General features: G+C 38.1%; 1 protein-coding gene across 3 annotated transcripts in view; it reads right to left on the reverse strand.

Moving 5' to 3' along the window:
• The window catches only part of KIZ (kizuna centrosomal protein), a 93651-nt gene that overhangs the window by 17739 nt on the left and 52842 nt on the right, over window positions 1-23070 (reverse strand). For all 3 annotated transcript variants that reach the window (XM_034764031.1, XM_034764030.1, XM_034764029.1), the window contains 4 exons: window positions 22393-22557; window positions 17392-17542; window positions 9802-9967; window positions 8647-8712 (listed from right to left, as the gene is read on the reverse strand). In XM_034764031.1, coding sequence (XP_034619922.1) covers window positions 8647-8712; window positions 9802-9967; window positions 17392-17542; window positions 22393-22557 — 548 coding nt within the window. The remainder of the gene's footprint in view (window positions 1-8646; window positions 8713-9801; window positions 9968-17391; window positions 17543-22392; window positions 22558-23070) is intronic.

Below are 23070 nucleotides of genomic sequence, written 5' to 3' on the forward strand. Positions count from 1 at the left end.
CCACCCATCTCCTCCCCTCTCTTGTCACATCAGGGTTGTCAGATGGGCTTCATCTTTGACTTGCATATCTCTTTTTTTATCCACACATACAAGCCACATCTATTTGCTGTTCCATCTTCCTGTGCAACCTTTCAAAATTCCAGCCTCATTTTTCTGTCCACACTGTTAAAACTCAAGTCCAAACCTTGAACATCTTGCATCTTGAGTACTGCCTTCTGCACTGCTCTAGCATCAACACTTGCAATCTTACCACCCTCACCAGACCCTTCAACCATTCTTTGCATCGCTTCATTGGCTTCCTCTTCTCCACCACATCAAACACAAGCCACTTGTCCTTCACCCTTAAGGCCCTTCATAGCTTAGCTCTGCCCTGCTTTTCAATTCTAATACAATATTGTGCCATCAATCCCACTCTTGCCCTACCAATACCAGCTTTCATTGCCCATGTTTTCCTCAAGCATTTGTGTACTTTCTTGCACTCCACCCGTTACGAATGTGAGAAGTCCCTTTAAAATCTAAATCTAAATCCACTACATTATCTTTCTTCTAATCCTTCCCTAAAACTCATCTCTGCTGTGATGCCTACAAAACGTTTGATGGGGGGATGGCTAGGCAGTTGCTAACGGCTTATTATATAAACATGATCACTTTGCTCATACCTCATCTTAACCCCCACTTGGTTGTGGAATCCACCAGTCTCTTGTCATATGCCAATATTTTAGGCTGTTATGGGAAATGTCTTTTATTACAAGCGTACAAGTGCCTAGTACAATGTGGCCTTGATCCATAGCCGACAGGGTTTATCGCAGTGCAAGTAAGTATGAATAATTATATGCATTTGTAGTGTTTCGTCATCGAGACGAAACATCGGTAATCAATGCAATGTAAAGGCACAAAATCTAAGATTTAGTGGCTATGTGGTCTGTTAAGAGAGCAGATCTTTAAGAACAGCCAGAAAAAGACAATTTTTGTGTTCCTTATAGAACTGTGGCTTAGTTCAATACTGTCCCTGGGAAAATAATCCACCGTTGGCAATCACACTTCCCCAGTAAAACAGATCATCATATCTAAGGCTACATGTGAACTACTGCTAAGCATGTAAGGCTTGCTATATTTTCCAGCATAATCATTGTCCTAATAGGTTTCTTATTCACTGTATTGTAAAACAGCTTCTGTACAGTAAAGCAAGCTTTGGGATAGTATGAAACACTATATAATACCAAATTCTGTACTATTCTCATGGGCTAAAACTCGAATTCTAGTACACTAATGATATCATGCTACAGAAATCCCTCAACTAAATTAAACCTGATTAAATGCAAAAAGCTATCCTAACACTAGGCTGAACAGCACTCAAAAGTCAACAAAAGCAAAATTTTAAAAAGAGCACTCAACCATATGCACTACAATGGTGCCTTTAATTATGTAATGGCATGCTTTTTCTTAAACCATTCAATACAATATTTTTTAGAGACTTAAAATGTGTGTGCATCTTAGGTAACATGCAACTACCAATTTAAAGAGTATCATTAAGCATATACACACACACACACGGGGCAGAGTTAAGGTTGCACATTCACTTTTGCTTCTCCTGCCTTTTCAGTGCTTAATTGCACAACTTTAATACTTAGTTACCATGGGACCAAAGACAACTTTTCACAAAAGAAAAATCCATGAAAGGGGGAAATGGGGAGGAAAACAGAGCATCTCCACAAGGAATTCTTTCCAAATTGTTCTGTAAGGTGGGGGGTGAAGGAGTGGGATATATGTTCTTTCCCCAACAGAATTCAAAGACTACTGTTGCTTGGGGATTCCATGGAGGCCAGGGATCACCCCTCCATAGGCTCTGTGCTTTAGCCCTGACATGGGATCCCTGTAGCCCCCAGTCTGTCAGTGCCACACCAATGAAGCCACACTATCAGGACCTCCTCAACTGATAGCTTCCACAAGACCCCCTTTAAAGTGGGGGAGGGCTGTGGAAGGTTAGGGCTATCCTATTCTTTCTGGTGTAACTATGGAGGCCCAGCTGGGGAACAAAGTACATATCCTCAGCTGTACCTGTTCATTGCTTGCCACCTCCCCTTGTGCAGATTCCTGATCCCACACAGAGCAGGGTGGTGGGGGACACTGCTGCAGAAGTGGCTCACACCAATCCCTCCTTCCTTGTACATGGGAAATGGAGATCCCCCAGGCACACACTAGGACAACATAATTAGGACCACAGGGAAAGAATAAACTGCCATAGCTTTTCAAAACCACCCACATACCACCACCACCACCCACAATAATCCCAAACACATGTAGCCCCTCACCGCAGCACACCCCACTCATTCACCGTCTGCACAAATCAACACAATCTCTCAGCAAAACACACACACACTCCCCGACCCTCACTCATACTTACCATAAAACCGTAAACTAGATCAGCAAAGCCAGGGTGTGTATGGGGGTCATCACTACTGTGCAATAACATTAACTAAAACTATACACAAACACAGGTAAAATGGGGAGAGGGGAGTGGGGGAAGCAGTGGTATTTCAGCAAGCTGTGTCCACACACCCAATCTGCACCCCCTTTGGGTACCCAAAAGAAACGTCACTTACAATAGTTCTTCTTCGTAACATGATTATCTTTCTCCTTTCTTGCATGCTTTGATCAATATCAGTTAGCAATCTTGATATCTAAATAGTCACCTTCAAAGTTAATCATCCCTTGAAATGAACACTATCAGAAACCACTGACAAACCTTACAGCTTTAGTTACCTTGTTAATTATTATAGATCATATATAATGATCTATAATATATATATAATGTATATACTATTATAATTATTATTTATATTACAGTAGCACTTGGGGGCTTGATTGAGCTTGCGCTTTGCTAGGTGCTACACAAACGCAATCTAAATCACCACCACCACCACAACTGATTGTGATTGTTACATTTTTGGTAATCTCAAAAGTGTAGTCAAGGATTAAATCACCACAGACTATTATCTACCCTAACCCTGGTAGAAGTGTGCTCCCCAATGCGTGCAGTTGCTGTCTGTGCTGTTTTGTGGGGAGCACTTTGAGTGCTGTCAATCCAATACCCTTTTACAAGCACTAAATTCCCTTAATATAAAGGCAGAGAGAGAGGGAGAGAGGCAAACACACAGGGTGAGGATACTTCCAAAACTCTGATGGGAAATGGGTCCACAAATAAGAATCTTATGTGATACCTTCAAAGAAGCAAAGTTAGAGGAAAATAATTTCTCCCTTTAAAAAAAATATCAATCACAGGATTCACGCTCTGGAGAATATAGAGCTGAAGGAAATCTCAGCATTAAAACACTGATAAAACACTTTAACAGTGTCCAAAAGCAGGCCAATACCCAACAAAGAAACATGAAAGTATCTGTTCAAGTTTTTTATTTTAATGAAGAGAGATATAAGATGCCTCTAATCATAACAAGAAGCATAAACTGACAAAGCTTAAAGGACATGCTCTCACAAAAGCAAAAACTTTCAAAGATTGGCCAATTCAAAAAAATCCCAAGAGAAAAAAAAAAACCCACTTGGGAGAAGACTGCAAGATCTAACAGGCATTTCTGCCTAGATGTCAAAACTAAGCTCATACTTTCAGTGTTTCTCAAACATACGTAGGAAGAACCGCATGCCTTGTACCAAAACATCCCTGCAGCTAGCAGCCAAAACTTCTCTAGATAGCATGTGACCTGACCTTCCCACTGCAGGACTGTCAGAGCACAACAGTAAAAAAATGCAATCCGCAGTCATTTACACATGAACCTTTTCATAATAGTGATTCCTAATGAAATGATATCAAATGAAACAAAAAAAGTTCGGAAGACTTATTAAATCCTTTATTAGTCCACTCCAACTGAACCCCCAAGAACCTTTTAACTTCACGTTCAAAGAAGGACCTCACCAAGAAGGATGTGCAGGCATGGGAAAAAAGTTGGCAGGATGATTGGCTCATTAAAGGCAACCTGAAAAGCAAAACAATTGGATTTGTGCACTTTTATCTTCTTTAGGATGTGAGAGGAAGGCCTACAATTTTTTTTTTTTAAGATTTTTTCCCCCTGCCTATTCTTACATTAGAAATTCAGGTCTTTTTTACTCTCTCTGGAAAGACTATAGGATTATGACATTCAAGATGCCAACAAGTAAAAACTGATGACTGGAATAAGGAAGTAATTTATATTCAAACTCTTTGAATCTTTGTTAATATCTATTTAACTCAAAGACACAATCAAACATTTGGGAGAGACACTATCTTTGTTAAAGACTGAACAATCCTGGCCTTTCAATTAGGTGCAGAGTTGGCTCACGAGGCACAAACAAGACCTCCAAGCAGTCCTCCAGCAAAACCAAGCACAACAGATTTAATATTCTCTACATTTCAAGCCTTTTATATGCTTCATAAAGCAGCCACACACACACACACACACAAAAAAGTACAAAGCCTATATTTGACAGTCTCTCTAAGGTGAAAATCTTTAGGAAAGAAACTAGAATGGAGGATGAATCCATAGCATTCACCAGTTTATCTTTGTACAACCTGATATAATATGGATCAGTCACTATGAGTATGTCCACACTGCAATCAAAAACCTGCAGCGCCGAGTCTCGGAACCTGGCCACCTTGGGCTGTGGGGCTAAAAACTGCAGTGTAGATATTGCTGCTTGGGCTGGAGCCCAGGCTCTGAGACCTGCCCCCATCACAGGGTTTTAGAGCCTGGGCTCCAGCCTGAGCCAGAACATCTACACTGCAAGTTTTAGCCCCATGAGCCCGAGTCATCTGACCTGAGCCAGCTGCGGCCATGCTGAAGGTCTTTTTATTGCAGTGTAGATATCCCCTATTAGATCTGAATGTTTACTCATTCTGGGCCAGACTGTGATTCACTTGCTCATGCCGTATAATACTTTATACCATAAGTAGTCCCTCTGTAGTCCAAGTGGAGTAAGGAGCTACTTAGTAGAAGGGTATTATAACATGGCCCTCTGTGAGCTTAAGTCAAGGCTCTCAGGAAAATGACTTTCTATGTAAAAACCTTCAATTTTCTCCTTTCGAGAAGGGTTTAAAAAGTCCACTTCTACTATCATGGAGGGGCAGGTGAATTGCTCACATCTTCTCCATAATGCAGGGTTTGCCACCCAGAGAGGTGCTCTCTCTTTGGAGGGATTTGATTTCATGCAGCATCACTTCCTGACAGATGCACAGCAGTTTTTCCAGGAGGAAGAGCAGGGTGAAGTGTGAGTCATCCATCGTAACTAGGGCCATCAGAGGCAGACAGCTTGAAGCTTCCTTCTGAAATGAAGGTTCCAGCAGACTATTGAGAATGGCTGACTGGCTAACTGCTATGGAACCCTTCGAAAACCATTTGGTTTACACTCATTAACCTCAGAGACATACCCCTCCTCCCACTCTAATGACTCGGTTCATCCAAGCACCAACATCAGTTGCAGGAAGACTTTCAGTCTCATGGTCCAAAGGGTCTTGGCACAAAGAATGACTCTGCCTGAGTTGATGAATCGACTTCTGTGCCCTGGCCAATAATTTCTGATGGTGCTCTCATGGTATTGAGATGGTACTATTATTTCTGAGATACTAAAACTAGGGAACCTAAAGCACTTAACAGTTCACTCTGTTTAGAAGACGAATCCTATGAAGCACTTTCAGGTTACCACTAGGAGAGGCTTAAGGTGCTTCTCATGAAAACAGATCATCTCTGGGTGACCCCTAGCACCCATACATATCACGCTTGACTCCAAGACAGAGTATATAGCAGTCACACTCATCTTCCTGAAGCCACAGACGCTCCTTCACAGGTGGCATGGGTGAAGAGAACATTTTGGAACAAAAGCAGAAGAATAAAAAAACAGAACTGCCCGGGAGCTTTGTCAGATACCCATGAAGCTTCAACACAGACTTCATAAAAAACACGCTGAAGCCCCTCCACTCAACATTGGCAGTAAGGGCAAAAAGACCATCAAGAGCTACAATGATTCCACAAAGCCTCAAGTGCTTCTAAGGTCTCAACACCTTGTTGCAATGAATCCCCATTGGAAAGGGGTGCATTGAGTGTTCAAGACTGAACTTGGATGCATTAAGCTCAGTATACATAGTACAGAAAAACTGTAACAAAGTATCAGACATGAACCATTAAAAACAAACAAAACAAAAAAAGGTTAATCTGAGCTCAAAATTTCTCATAAAAACAGACTGAAAATTCTACTCTAGGCATCAAGTGGGCTCAGTGTTCCAGGGCCACAAAACCTGGAGTGTAAAAGGACAAACACACAGACAAAACTTACAGGTACTTTATTAAAAAACTAACAGAAGGGTCAGGAAATCAACAAAGGCCAACTGAAACCTGTGGCAGATCATGGGTTGAAGATGTATCGCATCTGAAAGAAGTAACCTGGCTTTTAAATGGCATATCTCATGCTCTTAGAAAATGACAGAACACTAGTTGACAAAATCATGCTAGAACTGGCGTGGAAAGCAAGGCATCAATCAGCATGAACTGACTGTAAAGCACAGGGAGCAATTTATTAAAATGATTTTTCCATTATTTTAGTAATTGAATAATGATTAAAGCTTCTTGGTAGTTTCACAAAAGAGAGAAATAGTAATATTTGTTTTTAAGTTTGACATGATGAACATTTAATAAGAAAAACATAAGGGGGGGAGGGGGGAGTTGTCTGCTTGCACAAAGAGGTACATCCACTTTTGCCTGCACTTGCAGCACAGCAACCCAGTCTTTGACCTACCCAGCGCCCCCTAGAGTGCTGGATGCTAGCACTTTGACTCCACACTTGGGTCAGTAGTATGCAAGACTGGACCCCAATCAAGAGAGTCTTTTAAATACGATGGTACTTAGAAGGCACCTTTACCCCAGAGGAATCTATTGTACAAAAACTGTTTCAGACCTCACAACGAATGTACCTTAAAATGAAAAGAAACTGAAAAGTGAACTGAAAGGTTCTCTAACTACTAAGGTGCAAATTCAGGATTCTTGTTCTCTTCAAGGAGTTATTAGTGATGTAATTACACAGAGAAAATGAGCATTCTTTACACTGGTCTGTGTGTTAGTAATATCATCCACTCTTTGCAGGAGAAACAGTGAACCCAGAACTTGGATCTTAGGCCTTGGCTACACTTACCCGCTAGTTCGACAGCTGGAAATCGAACTTCTGGGTTCGACTTATCGCGTCTAGTCTGGACGCGATAAGTCGAACCCGGAAGTGCTCGCCGTCGACTGCGGTACTCCAGCTCGCCGAGAGGAGTACCGCGGAGTCGACGGGGGAGCCTGCCTGCCGCGTGTGGACCAAGGTAAGTTCGAACTAATTCGAACTAAGGTACTTCGAACTTCAGCTACGTTATTCACGTAGCTGAAGTTGCGTACCTTAGTTCGAATTAGGGGTGTAGTGTAGACCTGGCCTTAGTAGGTTTAACTAACCACCCACCCATGTTTTCAAAGTGCATTTGTCATTTTGAGGCTACACATTAATTCTGTTAAAGTTTAAGGTTCTTAAACTGTGTTTTGTTTTTTCCTTTCTAAAATTCAGTTCAGTTATTCTGTTAAAAAACAAAGCCATGTTTGGATACAGGACAGAAAAAACACCACACAAAGCCAGTAAACTTAGATATTTTCCCTTCTCTCCAAAAGGTCAAAGTATGCCTTTAATTTGTCTGTTAAATAAAGGGAAACCACTCTTAGGGTGAAATCCTGGAATACAAGGAGTAAGTCTTTATATTTGAGCTATAAAACAAAGTTCAGGAAAGAAATGTAAAAAAACCTCCATAGAAGCATGAGTTGTTCTCCTTATGAAAGAACACTGTTTTTATATTAAAAAAACAAGCCAGAAAACCAACAACAAAAACTGTATATGCACATGTCTGCCTCATCACCTCCATAGCATTGTATATACACCCGCATAAATATTCAGCCATACACTTGAATTAATAATGAAGTAGTCCGCACTTTACAAAATAAGGTAATACATTTAGACAGATTACAAATACAGAGTTCTGTCCTGAATGCTAGTGTATGCTACTGATACCTTAAAACTAAAAAAGTAATGATATTTTTCAAATTCCATGTAAACAAACACAATACATCTGCTACAGGGAGATCTTAGCACGTCTTGATAAACCTTATTGATAAAATGTTTAAATTACCAGACAGCCTTTATAACAGAGGCACAAGCAGAGTTTCCTGTCTAGCACAGTTTTTTCTGCTCTTATTCTAATGATACACGTTCAATTACTACAGAAAAGAAAAGAATCAAATCAGAAACATCTGTAGTTTGCCATATAATTACTGGATCTTCCCCATGGAGACTGACCTTTGTAACACCGATACTAAGACCTCAAAGGCTAAATGACAGAGGATATTCACATGGTTTAAATGTATAACATGATTACAAGGAATTAAATAGGCACTGTTATTTTTCCATCTTGGTTTATGTTAACATAAGCGTGTACTTTATGATCTTACATTTAATCTCTGTGCTCAGTATGTAGTAGCAGAATTTACTCACTATTAGTGGATCCACAAACCTCTGAAATGCAATGTTTTGATTATATAATAAAGTTGAATACTGTATTTGAGGCTATTATGCAGCCATTACTTTTACCTGTAATAGGAATCTTTTCTGCCAAGCTTTCTTCCTTGCTCTCATCTTCACACCAGCTTGTGACTTCTGTATGTGAACACACAATAATGAAAACACATTTCAAAGCCACAATGATCAGACTGGTTTGTTTTCTTTTAAGCCCTATTCCCTTTAATTTTTCACTTTTGTTATCTCTTATTTATTGATCTAAACTGTCCATTACAGTTCTTAAAAGAGGAGCCTACTGTGAACTTTAGTCAAATATGATGCTACTGTGTCTCTGTGTAGCTTCCAGAGAAAGCAGTGAGCTAACCAAATATCTTAAATAATGTAAGTCGTGATGAGACTTTTAAAAAAACAACAAAACCCAAAATCTATAAACACTACAGTCTTGCCCAATAGTCCAAGAGCAATAGTATACATTATACTGGAAAATTAATTAGTTTAAATCAAAGTATCTCTCTCCTCCCTGGGTCAGACTAGCATGAATTTAGGAGATCTAAATCAGTTTGTTTATGTTTGCTGTGTAAAGAGGACTGCATCCTAATTGCCTGTCTCTTTTAGTCTTTCATGTAAGGAATGCTCTGAAGGCATACCAAGCAAGTTACCATATTTTAGTCATTGCAAGAGACTACATTATATTACTTTTCTTTAGCTAAAGATACTAACCAGACTTTTATAAACATATTCAATTCATAACTTCGAAAATGCAATGCAGCTTTTCTTGTCATGAATTTTTCACTTCCAAAAATGAAGGGGGAAAAAAAAAGTCTATTCCCCAATCTGGGTTTATAAGTAAACAATACTTACCTAATTTTGATATGGCAAAATGTGTTTTATAAATGGTAGACAGACCTCAACACAGGGCTTACATTTCTAACTTACATTTAAAAAGGAAAAATAGAAATCTAATCATTATAGAATGCTCATTTAAAATAAGTGAACAGAAATAATAATTACTACTAATGGACATTTGAGAATGTTATATTACCCCACAGTAAATACAAAAAAGAAATTTGTTAATTCATCAGAACTGCAGTAATATACACAGTTTTTTTACAGACTTTGGTATTATATTTTTATATATATATATATATATATATATAATCTTGAGACACTGAGAATGACAATAACTTTGAATGCATTTGTTTCTGTGGATCTTTTAACATTAGTTACCTTGTTCCCTTGTACCAATGCTGTCAAGCCATTGAGCATGTTTTGTTTGCTTTATTTCCCCATTGTCATTCAGAATTGATGGCAAGCGGTAAGATGATTCATTACTATGAATAGATGACCTATCACCACACTCTTCCGGAAGGACCTCTCTCAATAACAGCGTAACCTACAGCATTTAAAATAAATAAAGTAAATAAATACGTAAAAATAACTGCAGCACGCTATTATCCTTAGTCTCAGAACTACATTCTTTTTCAACATAAATGTAGGTTAATCTTTACTTAACAATATAATCTGTTGTCAGGATATTTGTTTTTAGATATTAAATTATCTCTGAGTTAAATTGCTCTTACTTTACTTCATAGTTTAATTTAATTCCTAACACAAACTTACAACGCCTTTTTTTTTTAAGCAATACATTTTCCAGAAATCATCAGTGTTTTGTCATTGATGAGTTACCCGTCAAGGAAAGAAAATACAGTGTGCCACCAGCTATGCTAGGCCAGAAACATTGTTACAATATTTTAAAATTGATTCAGACTAACTGGGTTTTGAAGCATTTTCCTCATCCACTTTGGCCAAGCAGACCACGCCCAGAGTTTACCTAAATTGTTTTAAACTACAAGTAAAATAAGGCTAGATAAAACTATACCTAACCCAATGTACTTGGGGCTGAAGGACCTGAGCCAAACCCCACTGAAGTCAATGGGAGTCTTTCCACTTATTTAAATGGGCTTTGGTTCAGGCTCTAAACGTACAGTATTATTGATTGTACCCAGACAGTTTATTCAGTCTTGTGTATTCATATGTATTTCAGCAGCACCATTCATATCTCTATAGTTAAGGATGTATTAGCTTTCTTTTTTGCTTTTTCTATCTTTAATTAAAACCTACATTTTCCAAGAAGGCTATAATTGCTAAAAAACATAGCTCCGAGCTAAAAGCAACTAGCAAAGTTCTAGAAGCAAGTTTAGCACTGTTTTTAAAAAGCAAGTTATTTCTGAGCATTAAAACCTTTTTAAAATAGAAATTTACATATTTTTAAATTTTTGGTTGTATAACTCAAAAATGGATTTGATCCAAAACTTAAAATCAAGTACACAACACACACACACACACACATATACACACACACACACGCACGCAAATAACAATTGAAAAGACGTATTTTCAAATGAACCTTTTATCAATATAGAGCATTGTTTCCATTTTTTCCTCCCTCCAGCTGTTAAGGATTTTTATTATATAGTGTGCAAATTAGGGGCCTGATTCTGTAGATCTCACTAGTTTCAAGCTCTAATTATCTAATGGTTCAATAAATGAGGGAGCCTCCAAGGATCTGGACTGATGTCTCATGGAAATAATCCTAGATTTTGTGACTTTCTTTATATGTTTACCTGTGAGAATGGAATGGCTCCAGCTGGAATCATTCAGGTCCCATAGGTAAATATTACTCATTTGCTTTTTTTCTTAATCCGCTATTTACCCAAGAGACCACAATGGCTCTTTTTGAGTCGTGAGCAAATAACTTTCAGTGAAGGTTTTGTTTTGTTTTTTAAATTAACCTCATGCACAGGATTTCAATACATGTAAATAACAAAAGCACATCAACACAAATCAGGGAAATTCTAAGTGATTGCTTTTTGTTAATGTTAAAAATAAATTAGGTTCTATAGCCAGGATCACGAAATATTTTTATTATTGAAAAGACAGACTTGTTTCCAATTGAGAGTCCATCACAATGCAAATCTAATATATTATATCAGAAGCAATTCAACTGACAAAGATTCTACTAGTAATATATTTTATGCTGTTACTGATGGACATGTGCACCATCACAGATTCCAGGCCAGAAGGTACCACTGTGATCAACTAATCTGGCCTGTATAACACAGGCCATAGAACTTCCGCAAAATAATTCCTGGAGCTTACTTTTTAGAAAAACATCCAATCATGATTTTAAAATGGTCAGTGATGGAGAATCCACCATGACCCTTGGTAAATTGTTCCAGTGGTTAATCACTCTCACAATTTAGGAAAAAAAAAAAAGGATGCCTTACGCCTGGTCTGAGTTTGTCTAGCTTCAACTTCCAGCCATTGGACCACGTTATACCTTTCTCTGCTAGACTGAAGAGCCCATTATTAAATATTTGTTCCCCCTGTAAATACTTATAGACTAATCAAGTCATCTCTTAACCTTCTTTGTTAAAATGAGTAAGATTGAGCTCTTTATCCCTTCTCACCCTCTCTCCCTCCCACCCCTCCCCAAATCTTTTTCAGAGTCATTGCTTTCAGGGACAGAGTCTCCCATCATAGAAGTATGGTAGGTTCTTTGTGCTCAGATGTATACATTTAGCTATAGGAAAACCTATATTGTTTGCTTGTGCCCAGTTTATCAAATAATCCAGATCAATCTATATCAGCGACCAGTCCTCTTTTTATTTACCTCCCCCCCCCAATTTTTGTGTCATTCGAAAGTTTTATCAGTGTTGATTTTATGTTTTGTTTCAAGACACTAATAAAAATGTTAAATACCGCAGGACCAAGAACCAATCCTTGTGGGACTCTATTAGAAACACACCCATCGAATGATGATTCCCCGTTTACAATTACATTTTGAGACCTGTTAGCCACAATTTAATGTGTGCCATGTTAATTTTAGATCTTACTAGTTTTTTAAAGTCAAAATGTCATGAGTACTAATTCAAATGCCTTGTAGAAGTATATTACATCAACACCTTTATCAACCACACTTGTAATCTCATAAAAAAAAGATATCAAAATTTGACAAAATTTATCTGCAATAAACTCATGTTGGTTGGGCATTAATTATATTAACCTCCTTTAATTCATTATTAATCAAGTCCCTCCATTATCTTGCCCGCGTTAGACGTCAGACTAACAGGCCTATAAATTAACTACATCATCCTGTTTACCCTTTTTAAATATTGGCACAACACTAGCTTTCCTCCAGTCTTCTGAAACTTCCACATTGGGCCAAGACTTATTGAAAATCAACATTAATGCTTCAGTGAGCTCCTTAGTCAGCTCTTTTAAAACTCCTGGATGCAAGTTATCTGGACTTGCTGATTTAAAAACATTTACTTTAGCAGCTGCTGCTGAACATACTCCTGAGATAGTAGACAAATAGAAAGAGTGTTATCATATGAGATAACTATGTCATCTATTTTTTCCTCAAATGCATAACAAATATTTATTGAACACTTCAGCCTTTTCTACATTATTATTAATAATTTTACCCTTTCCATTTAGTAATGGACGAATACCATTGTTAGATTCTCTTTGGTCCCAATATATATTTCTAAAAATTCCTTCCTATTGTCCTTAACTCTACAGACATAGATTTCTCGTGTCCTTTTACTCTCTTATCAATTTCCTACAATTGCTAACTTATGTTAATATTATATAATTATTTTTGTAGCTGCCTTCACTTCCCCTTTAAGTGGTTTTTTTGTTTGTTTGTTTTTTTACCAATATGGCCTTCTTCCTTCTCTGTGACTTTTTGTGCCTCTAGTAAAAGTATTGTTAATCCATTCCAAATTATCATTCACAAGTAATAAATGGAAACTAAATATTACATTTAGGAATCCAGATAAAATGGGATGGCTTCCTATCAGACATCCCACAATGAAATCCCAAAAACCACAAGGGCTGATGCCTGGACCAGCAGGGACCAAACTCTCACACCCTTATTAGGGTCTCCAGCTTGTCTGGAGAAAGGCCTTCTTAACCAAAGTCTGGTAGGATCTACATCAGGCTAAAAAGATGGCCCAAGTTATAAAATAAGCTGTATTGTTCCTATATTTACTGGAGTGTAACTGAGTATGAAGAACTCTATCAGAAATACTTTTAAGAAAGTTTCTTTCATAAGTCAAATCCTGAAGTTTCAAGGTCAAGATGCCCTCACAGACCACCAAAAGAAAAAGGGAGAGTCCCATCTGAGGAAACTCCCGACAACTAGCCCTAAAGCCACAAAAGGAGCATCAGGTAGTCTCAAAGTATATGGCAATGAAAGAGAAAACATCCATGGCAAGGGATGGGGAGAGGGAGGGAGAGAAAGAAATAGATGGTAAGACATGCCGGGGGAGGAGAAGAGAGAAAGGAAGGAATCTGGGCAACACTACAGGCAGGAAGGAAGAGGGAGACTCTACAGCTTTTTGAGTGGAGGAGACCACATGGAGGAACTGGACAAAGGTAACCTAGGGTTGGGGAAAGAGGAAGGAGAGGAAGAGAATATGCCAAAACAGAAGGTCACAACATCTGCCTTCTGACAATGCTAGAAGGGAAATTAGGTTTACTGGTCACAGCCAAACATTTCTGAGCCCATCGGGCCTGTTGAATGAGGAACTGGCTGGTTGTGTGATGGAGGGGTACAGAGACTGATGGGACTCTCCTTAAGTTCAGGATGCTTATTTAAAGCATTCCCAACTCTGCCCATGGGGTTCCTCCATGAGTGGATTTATATACACGTTTGGAATGCTGATAGGGCTTTGCATGCTCTTGGATGTTTTAGCAATGCTGTGACAATACATGGCACCAGCAATGTACGGTTTGGTGGAATCTTCATCTGTCAGCACAGTAAATCTTCAAAAATGGCCTGAAAACTGTATCAATCTTGAAGTCCTAATAATCAAGAACCCTAAGTGCACATAATGAGCAAAATAATTAAATCACAACTCCACCTGGCCTCTTTTTATCCATTTGGAGTTTTTGAGTGCAAATATTTGATTTTCTTCAACATGTAGATATTTGTACTTCAAAATGCAGGTGCGTGTGTAGAGGTGGGATAAACATTTAGCATAAAATGTGTTTTATTCTAAAGAATTTAATAGCAGGTTGTTTAAATATTTCCAGGAATCCAACTAGCTTTAACGTATGTGTTTTATTTAATGAGCTGTGTGCCTTTGTATTTTATCCTTATTTATATAGGCTACTTTCATGGAAGCCTATTGTCCTGTGCAATTTCCTTGTAAATAAGAGGTTTCCAAGGTAAATCTATCCTGAAGATAAATTCCTTTGAGAATTTATCCTGATTAGTAGATATAATACAAAAATAAATGCATGCACACATGGGTACCAGTGTAACACAACAGCAAACAGATTATAGTGCATATGTTGAGCAATAAAGTGCTTATGTTACTGAACTCTAAATATAAATCTTTTTTCTTTACTATCTTTATTCAAATTCTCACCTGATTGTCATCATACACTCAATGTTCTAGCCTCATTGCAATAGCTTCCTCAATGCTATAACCAAATACAAAATGTATAAGAGTAGCTCCACAAATATTGTAAATATATTTACTATCAGTTCAAAGATGCATCTCCTGACTGGGTCTCTTGCTCAGGCAAAGTGCATTGCAAGTCTGAAAGCCAAACAATTTATCCTTATTTCTTTTAAAAGTACAATTACCTTGACTACAATTTAAAATAAAGCTCCAATGTACCAAAATATTACACATTATTGTTTGGGCTGTGATTTTACTGAAATTAAAAAAAAAAAATCAGTTACCTATGGAAACTGCATAAATGAGGGGAAAAAAACAAGATTTGTAAATTACTTGTTCAGTTTATTTTTTGAGCTATGAACTATCTACGAAAAAAACTGGATTAAAAATCTAAATCTGATTAACTCTTCAGAATATATCTGCTCTCTGTGATATGCAAAGGGCTGATTTTTGATTGTGGATTCATGCAAAAAACTCTTGTTATAAACTCATCATTTAAAGGTAGAGAAGAGTGATACCCTGGATGACAATAATGATCCACCTCCTCTTGAAGAAACAGTACGGTTTAGCAGATAGGGCTAGGTCAGGAGACGTGGGTTGTGTTCCTTGATCTGACACTAGCCTACTGTGGATACTTAGGCAAGTCACTTTGTGTCCATTTCCCCATCTGTAAAGTGGGGATAATGATTCTCACCTTCTTTTGTAACAAGCTTTGTGGTCAACAGATGCAAAGCATTACGTAACAGTTACGTATGATTAATACTAAATTTTAAAAAGTCACCACAACATACGGACAAATGCCTCCGTGTCCTTGCCAGCAAGTACAGAAATCCTCAGTCACAGATGGAACCATCAATGCTCTGCTGCACAGAGGGAAAACCACGTAGGGTATGAAAGTAACTACACTTTCCCTGCAGAGGGTGTGCAAGAGCCCCAACTATTACTACGGCTCTTGGGCTCAGTGACAGCCCAGCTGCCGCACAGCTAGTCCAATCCAAGCTGCCTGGCTGGGGCAGGGGGGGATTCTATTCTTCTATCCCCTCTTATGGCCTCTGTGCAAAGCCCATTTACTCGAGATTTGTGGTAGGATTGGTGGGGGCAGTATCTGGTCCATCAAACTGCCAGCTCTTTTTACAGGGAGCTGGTTTATAACCATATATATTAAAGTTTTAAAAGTATACACAATGGCCTTGTTTGTAAAATTGTCCATATAAATTTAGTATACCAAGCATTACAATGCTATTTTAAGAAAGAAAAAAGCTATCACTCATGATGAAAAGCTATTAATCTAGAGAGACTGATGGACAGAGAACAATGAGATACAATGGGCTTGTGATTATTTTTTTCCTGGTTTCACTACAGCACATCTATTTAATTTAAAATATGGATTTTGGGGGGCCGGGGAATACTGATGCCCTACTGAAAATCTTGAAGAAATTCTTTAATATGCTTTATTCCATGAAGAAAATAAATGGAGACCCCTCTTCCTTCTCCCAAACCACCTTTCAACTATCTCAGAATCTGATTAAGAATGGCAATTTTTTTTCCTGACATTCTTAGTTTTTTTTAAATAAAAGAAAAATGTCAGATGGGGTTAGTGACTTATGTTTGTTTGTTTTTTCCTCCTGTATGATTTACTATGTAGACATTGCCACTGACTTACACATTATATATTTTTCTTCTGGTGAGATTACAAACAAATGCATACATTTACAAATAGATAGTACATGGAACAAGATAGAGGTCCTGAGAAAACAACAGTAAGTGATTATATAATTTGGCATTTCTTGATTCTTGCAACTTTAAAGTATTGATTTTTTGGTATGGAATTTCCTGGTGTTTCTTTTTCAAATGAAAAAGGGTAAGACAAAAATGAGATAGCTGATAAAGCTGCAGCTTCCTTTTGGCTTTTCTAAATAATTTTTGCACTACTTAAACCATTATGGTTTAGAAACTGGTACGGGTAAAGTGGTACAAGTGGCCACTGCTATATAAGTATAATGGTGCTTATATCACTGATAAGGAGTGTCACTTATTCCTATAAATGTATGCATATTTCTAAATAGCTGCTATCAGTGCACAAGTGGGAAAGGGAAAGAGCAAAGAGTGAAAGATTAAACTTTCACAGTAGTGATCACTGATCACAAGAATCATGGTAGGGGACCACTGTGACAGCTGATATCTATTTGTAAGTCTAAAAAGGCTCTTTAAAAAAAATAATTTTTTATTTCTATTTTTCTCCAAAACTTCAGGCTGTAGCCACAGACACACATTCGCGTGCGCACACACCAACTGTTTGATTACCAGTCAGCAAAACTGCTGAATGATCATAAGTGCTAACCTGGCCATCTTGTGCATTTTTTTCTGAAATAAGTAAAATTCCAAACATCTCTTTTACTTCTTCCTTCAGCAAAACATGGTGTTTTTTCAAGAACAAAATGTGTTTGCACAAACGTTCCCATAACATGGCAAAATCCAATGGCAGGTCAGGCCTGGAAAACAGACATACATGCAGTAAATATGACAGAAACAGCGTGTCAATAAAATGTAAAATCAGCCCACACTATTCATATCTTTTTGTTTAGTGCAGTATAATCAATGAGATATTATTAACTACTTTTTAAAAACTCAATTTGTAATATCCTCGCGGAAAGTGGAAAATAACATTTCTGTGTCTACAGACTGTTTCTTTACAGTTGACAAATCCTTGCCCTCCCTGTCCTACAAATTTAGCTGAAATGAATATAACTCCTTTTATTCTGATTGCCTCTTCCTTCGTGCACTCACATTAGTGCTCACATAATCAATGATGTTGCCATTGTCTGTATTTAATAGTACACTACATAGAATGATTAGAGATTATTAAAAATGAAGTATAGTTGTCAATGTGCATGACTGTGTGATGCTTTATTCAGGATTTATTGAGTTTGTTCACTTAGGTTCTAGTACCTGCAGCCTTACGTGAGTCTGCAGAGCTTGGGATGGCTGATTTTCCCACAGTCCCTCTGGGAGGCCATGCAGAGCCACAGCCAGGGTACACCGTGGAGAATAGGTGCTGCAGGAAGTACAGCCCAGGGACCCAGTGTGACAGTGTCCTGCAGCCCTCTGATTGGCCGGCAACCCTATTTAACTCTGGAAGGTGCCCCAAGAAGTTTGCTGGTCAACAACACAGATTTGGGGCCTGGTGCAACTCCAGACCTCATCTGATCTCCTGATCAATGGTCTCTGATCCCAGCCTGACCCTGACTTTAGCTTAGTACTACCTCTGATCCCCAGTCTCCACCTCCGGCCTGACACTGACCCGGATTCCTGCCTACCAGTTCTAGTCTGGCACATATAAGAACATATATATGGGGGGAGGGATAGCTCAGTGGTTTGAGCATTGGCCTGCTAAACCCTGGGTTGTGAGTTCAATCCTTGAGGGGGCCACTTAGGGATCTGGGGGAAAATTGGTACTTGGTCCTGCTAGTGAAGGCAGGGGGCTGGACCCGATGACCTTTCGGGGTCCCTTCCAGTTCTATGAGATAGATATATCTCCATAAGAACAGCCATACTGGGTCAGACCAAAGGTCCATCTAGCCCAGTATCCTGTCTTCCAACAGTGGCCAATGCCAGGTTCCCTAGAGGGAATGAACAAACAGGTAATTATCAAGTGATCCATCCCCTGTCACCCATTCCCAGCTTCTGGCAAACAGAAGCTAGGGACACCATCCTTGCCAACTGCTATTGATGGACCTATCCTCCATGAATTTATCTAGGTTTTTTTTTAACCCTGTTATAGTCTTGGCCTTCACAACATCCTCTGGCAAGGAGTTCCACAGTATGACTGTGCGTTATGTGAAAAAATACTTCCTTTTGTTTGTTTTAAACCTGCTGCCTATTAATTTCAATTGGTGACCCCCTAGTTCTTGTGTTATGAGAAGGAGTAAATAACACTTCCTTATTTACTTTCTTCACACCAGTCATGATTTTATAGACCTCTATCAGATCCCCCCTTAGTCATCTCTTTTCCAAGCTGAAAAGTCCCACTCTTATTAATACTACAACCTCTGGTCTCCCGTCTCCGACCCTGGCCTGACTTTGACCCCAACTCTTGCTTACTAATCCCAGCTCTAACGATTCCTCTGACCCCCGCCCACCAACTACCATCCTGATTTGTGGACCCCAACCCAGCTGTGATTGCTAGGCCACACCACCTATGCCCTGGTCCCTTACATCTTACTTGGTAATTTGCAAAATTCAGTGTTCCATAATAGATCTTCCAGTCAGTACTATAAATTAGCAACATTCTATTGCACTGATACACACTTTACAAATATTCCTAGTCACATGGTATACTGGATTAAGTGTGGTGCTGGGAGCCAGGAGGTCTTGAGTTCTATTTCCCTTCTGCAACTAGCTGGCCCTAATAATACTTTGCTTAATCTACTAAGCAGCCTAATAAAGAACACCTCTTTCTCCAGCAGCTTTTTCAAAATCCACACTTACGGGGATTTTTGAGCAAAAGTGGGTTTTCCATTTTTCACAACAATCCATATACTTAAAAATATTCCCCACTACATCTGGTAAAAAAAAATATTTATTTAAAAAAAATTGCTCCATTTCCAAAGACGTTTCACAAATTCAAGAAGAGGCAAGTTTCATTTAATGCTATAGGTGTATTTCCCTGAGAAACAGCTTCGGAAATACTGCAACGATACATCTCTGAGCACTGATGTATCTGTCTCCAAAGGACAACTAAATCCTGTGAAATGAATGGTACTTCACTGCTAATAAGTGCCCTGATCCTGCAAACACAAGCATTCCTGTAACTTTACTCATGTTATAGATTAGGGCATAAACGTTAAGCGTAAGGCATGGGGAAGGAGTTCTGTTTTCATTACAGTGCTAGCAAATGATCTCACTAATGAAACCTTCCCCTGCCTTGTGGCATGTGTATGAAAAGGAAACATTCTAGACTTCTACAATAGTATATACAAAATAATTAACCATTAAGGTTAAAATAAATGGTTACAATAAAAATCAGGGAATGCAAAAGCTAAAGGTTTCCTCCAGCAACGTTAACTCAGTCACATGGCATATAGAGTTGATTTTATACTATATATTTAAATACTAAAACCAAATCATAATAATATGCTAAGCAATTTAATTAGTATTTTTTATTTCTGTTGTTCTTGCTACAGACGAGTAAAAGCATCATGACAGAGTTAAATTTCTCTTGGGAAGTTAATTTTTTTTTTTATTTGAACTGTCCATCCTTTAAGGTCCATTCCTATAAAGTTCCATTTTAATTTCAATTTAGTTATCCCAGCCTCTGAATTAAAGGAACCAGGGATAGGCATTAAATTCCAACCCACAACTCGGGAGGAGAGGACAAAGACCGGCCAGTCAGGGATGCAATGGAGAACCATGAATTTCAAATTTTTGTGGCTGGAATACAAAGCCTGAGTATCTGTGAAACATGATCACACATTCAAATAAACTCTATTGGGGAGGGGAGTGAAGGGGCATGAGTGAGAGGAGAAAAATGAATAAGGGACTTGAAGCTGGTCAAAAGTATAAATTGTGAAGATGCTAAACAGACCAACTGCTATCCCCTTCATCTGTTTATTTAAGTGCATGCATGCTGCGCAGCACACAGGGGCAGAGAGTCTACCTGAAAGTACACACTTGTAAATTTCAGAGTAGCAGCCGTGTTAGTCTGTATCCGCAAAAAGAAGAACAGGAGTACTTGTGGCACCTTAGAGACTAACAAATTTATTAGAGCATAAGCTTTCGTGGACTACAGCCCACTTCTTCGGATGCATATAGAATGGAACATATATTGAGGAGATATATATACACACATACAGAGAGCATAAACAGGTGGGAATTGTCTTACCAACTCTGAGAGGCCAATTAATTAAGAGAAAAAAAACCTTTGAAGTGATAATCAAGCTAGCCCAGTACACACTTGTAAATGTGCATGCTCAGTACCAAGTTTTAATATGATCATAACTTTATTAAATTTCAAACCATTTTTTACAAATCCAGCAAAGACACTATTCACCGTTGAGGGCTATGTCCAATGTAAGTTTCAAATTTCAGTCAATTTTAATTGAGTCTAGACGAATAAAGAAATGTTTTGTTTTGTTTTTTAAGTGAAAATAGTATTATTTCCTCTATTTAACTCAAAAATGATTGATAGAATTTTCCTCACAGTTTCCAAACTAATTCACCTTGGAGCCAAGAGCAAACAAATAGTTTCATCCCAAAAAAGTGTTTTTATTAAAAATTGGCATAAACATAGGAAAACAGAAGTTTATAACTGAAACAGTTTTGCACCATTTAATTCTAACTTTCACTACAAAGTGAATGATTATTATAATGCACCATATTTTCTGGGACACAAATAAATGCCTCTATGCTGGCCATGTGTTTCACAACCTGGGCTCTCAACAGAATTACCAGATTATGTGTAAATATTCTATGTGTATGTATCTTGCTTTTTAGAAAGATACTTTGTATAGTATTTCAGATACAGCATATAAACCACACACTGAGACCCATAGTTAGAAACAGCTGTGTTTCCCTCCTCTTCTCCTCCCCAGAAAGATGCATCTTTGTAAGAACCCTTATTTACTCCTCAAATTTATATCCTACATCCTCGTGGTTCCATATTGCAACCACTCGCCTTTCAAACAATAAAGGACAAGTATATGAAATCCCTTTGAAGTTTAATACTATTCCTCAATCAGCAAAAGGAGTCACTGTTGAGAAATTCAATAAACTCGCAGCCCGGGCTGCAATACAATGGGAATCCAGTGCAAGTCTTCTCCCTGACAGTGCAAAGACTATGATGACGAGGCAAACCAAAGAGCAGCTTTTTGCTGTTGAAAGTCAGTCCACCTACCTTTCTATGTTAGGGAAGTGTATCATGTAATTAACATATTTTAATGATACATTTTGAAGTTGACCAGTGGATTTTAGCCACATGTCTCTCGTTGATGCAAATGGAAGGCAGAGCTAAATCTATATAATGTCTCATTTAAAATGAGAAAAAACTTTACACTTAACATGTAAAAAGCAAATAGGTGCACAACCTTTTAGTGAGAAGAGCTCAACTGAAGTGATTTTAAAAACTGACTAGTAAAAAATCGGCTTATTCTGCTAATTTACAATGCTTGAATCACATGGCTGATATTGAAGTGTGTGTAGATCACCTCTTGGAATTCTGAAATGTTAATGTCACTCAGGATTTGACCTATATTCTGCTTTCTTTTCGTGAAACATTCAGAAACAAATTCAGACAAAGAGTAAGAACATTAATTGTATGATTGCATTAGTTTTGTGACTATGATACCTGACTTGCTTTTCATCTGTAGATCTACCTCTGTCATTAAGTGTTTTCTCAGGTAAGAGGCATCCGTTCAATGTGTTCTGCAACAATCCCTGAAGCTGATGAAGGACAACTGCTTCACATGCCTCAAGGTCTTCCTCTTTCAAATTGCCAGTTTGATTACAAAAGCTATAAAATAAAACAGGTGCTGCATGAAATGTTTATTTAAGCCCAGACAGACAGCTAAAATAGGTTTGGATATAGAATCTGCAATAATTCTCATGGTTTATGGAATAATAATCAGTAATATAATCTAGACATAAAAATGCAGCCATGACAATGTCTCTTGACAAAGACATAAAATAGAGCGATGTAGTTAGAAAAAGATTTTTTTTAAAAAAACCCAGGGATCAAATCCAACTTTTTAACTCCTTAACGCCCTTTGACTGGGGATATTACACCTGAAAAATAATTATTCCTATGACAAGAAACACCACATGAATATTCCAGGTGAGCTAAACCAACCTATCAACCAATCTTTAAAAAGGTAAAGTTTTATATGGTTGATTATATCAAGATTAGTTCTTGCAATAACTTTTGTCACCTGACAGCCTTGTGAATCCTGGATGCAATAAAATATATCCACCAGCTGTTTTTTGGAGATAAAAGACTGAATACAACAATTAAGATTGAAACAACACG

This window comes from Trachemys scripta, chromosome 3 (genome assembly GCF_013100865.1).
Source record: "Trachemys scripta elegans isolate TJP31775 chromosome 3, CAS_Tse_1.0, whole genome shotgun sequence".
NCBI lineage: Eukaryota > Metazoa > Chordata > Testudines > Emydidae > Trachemys > Trachemys scripta.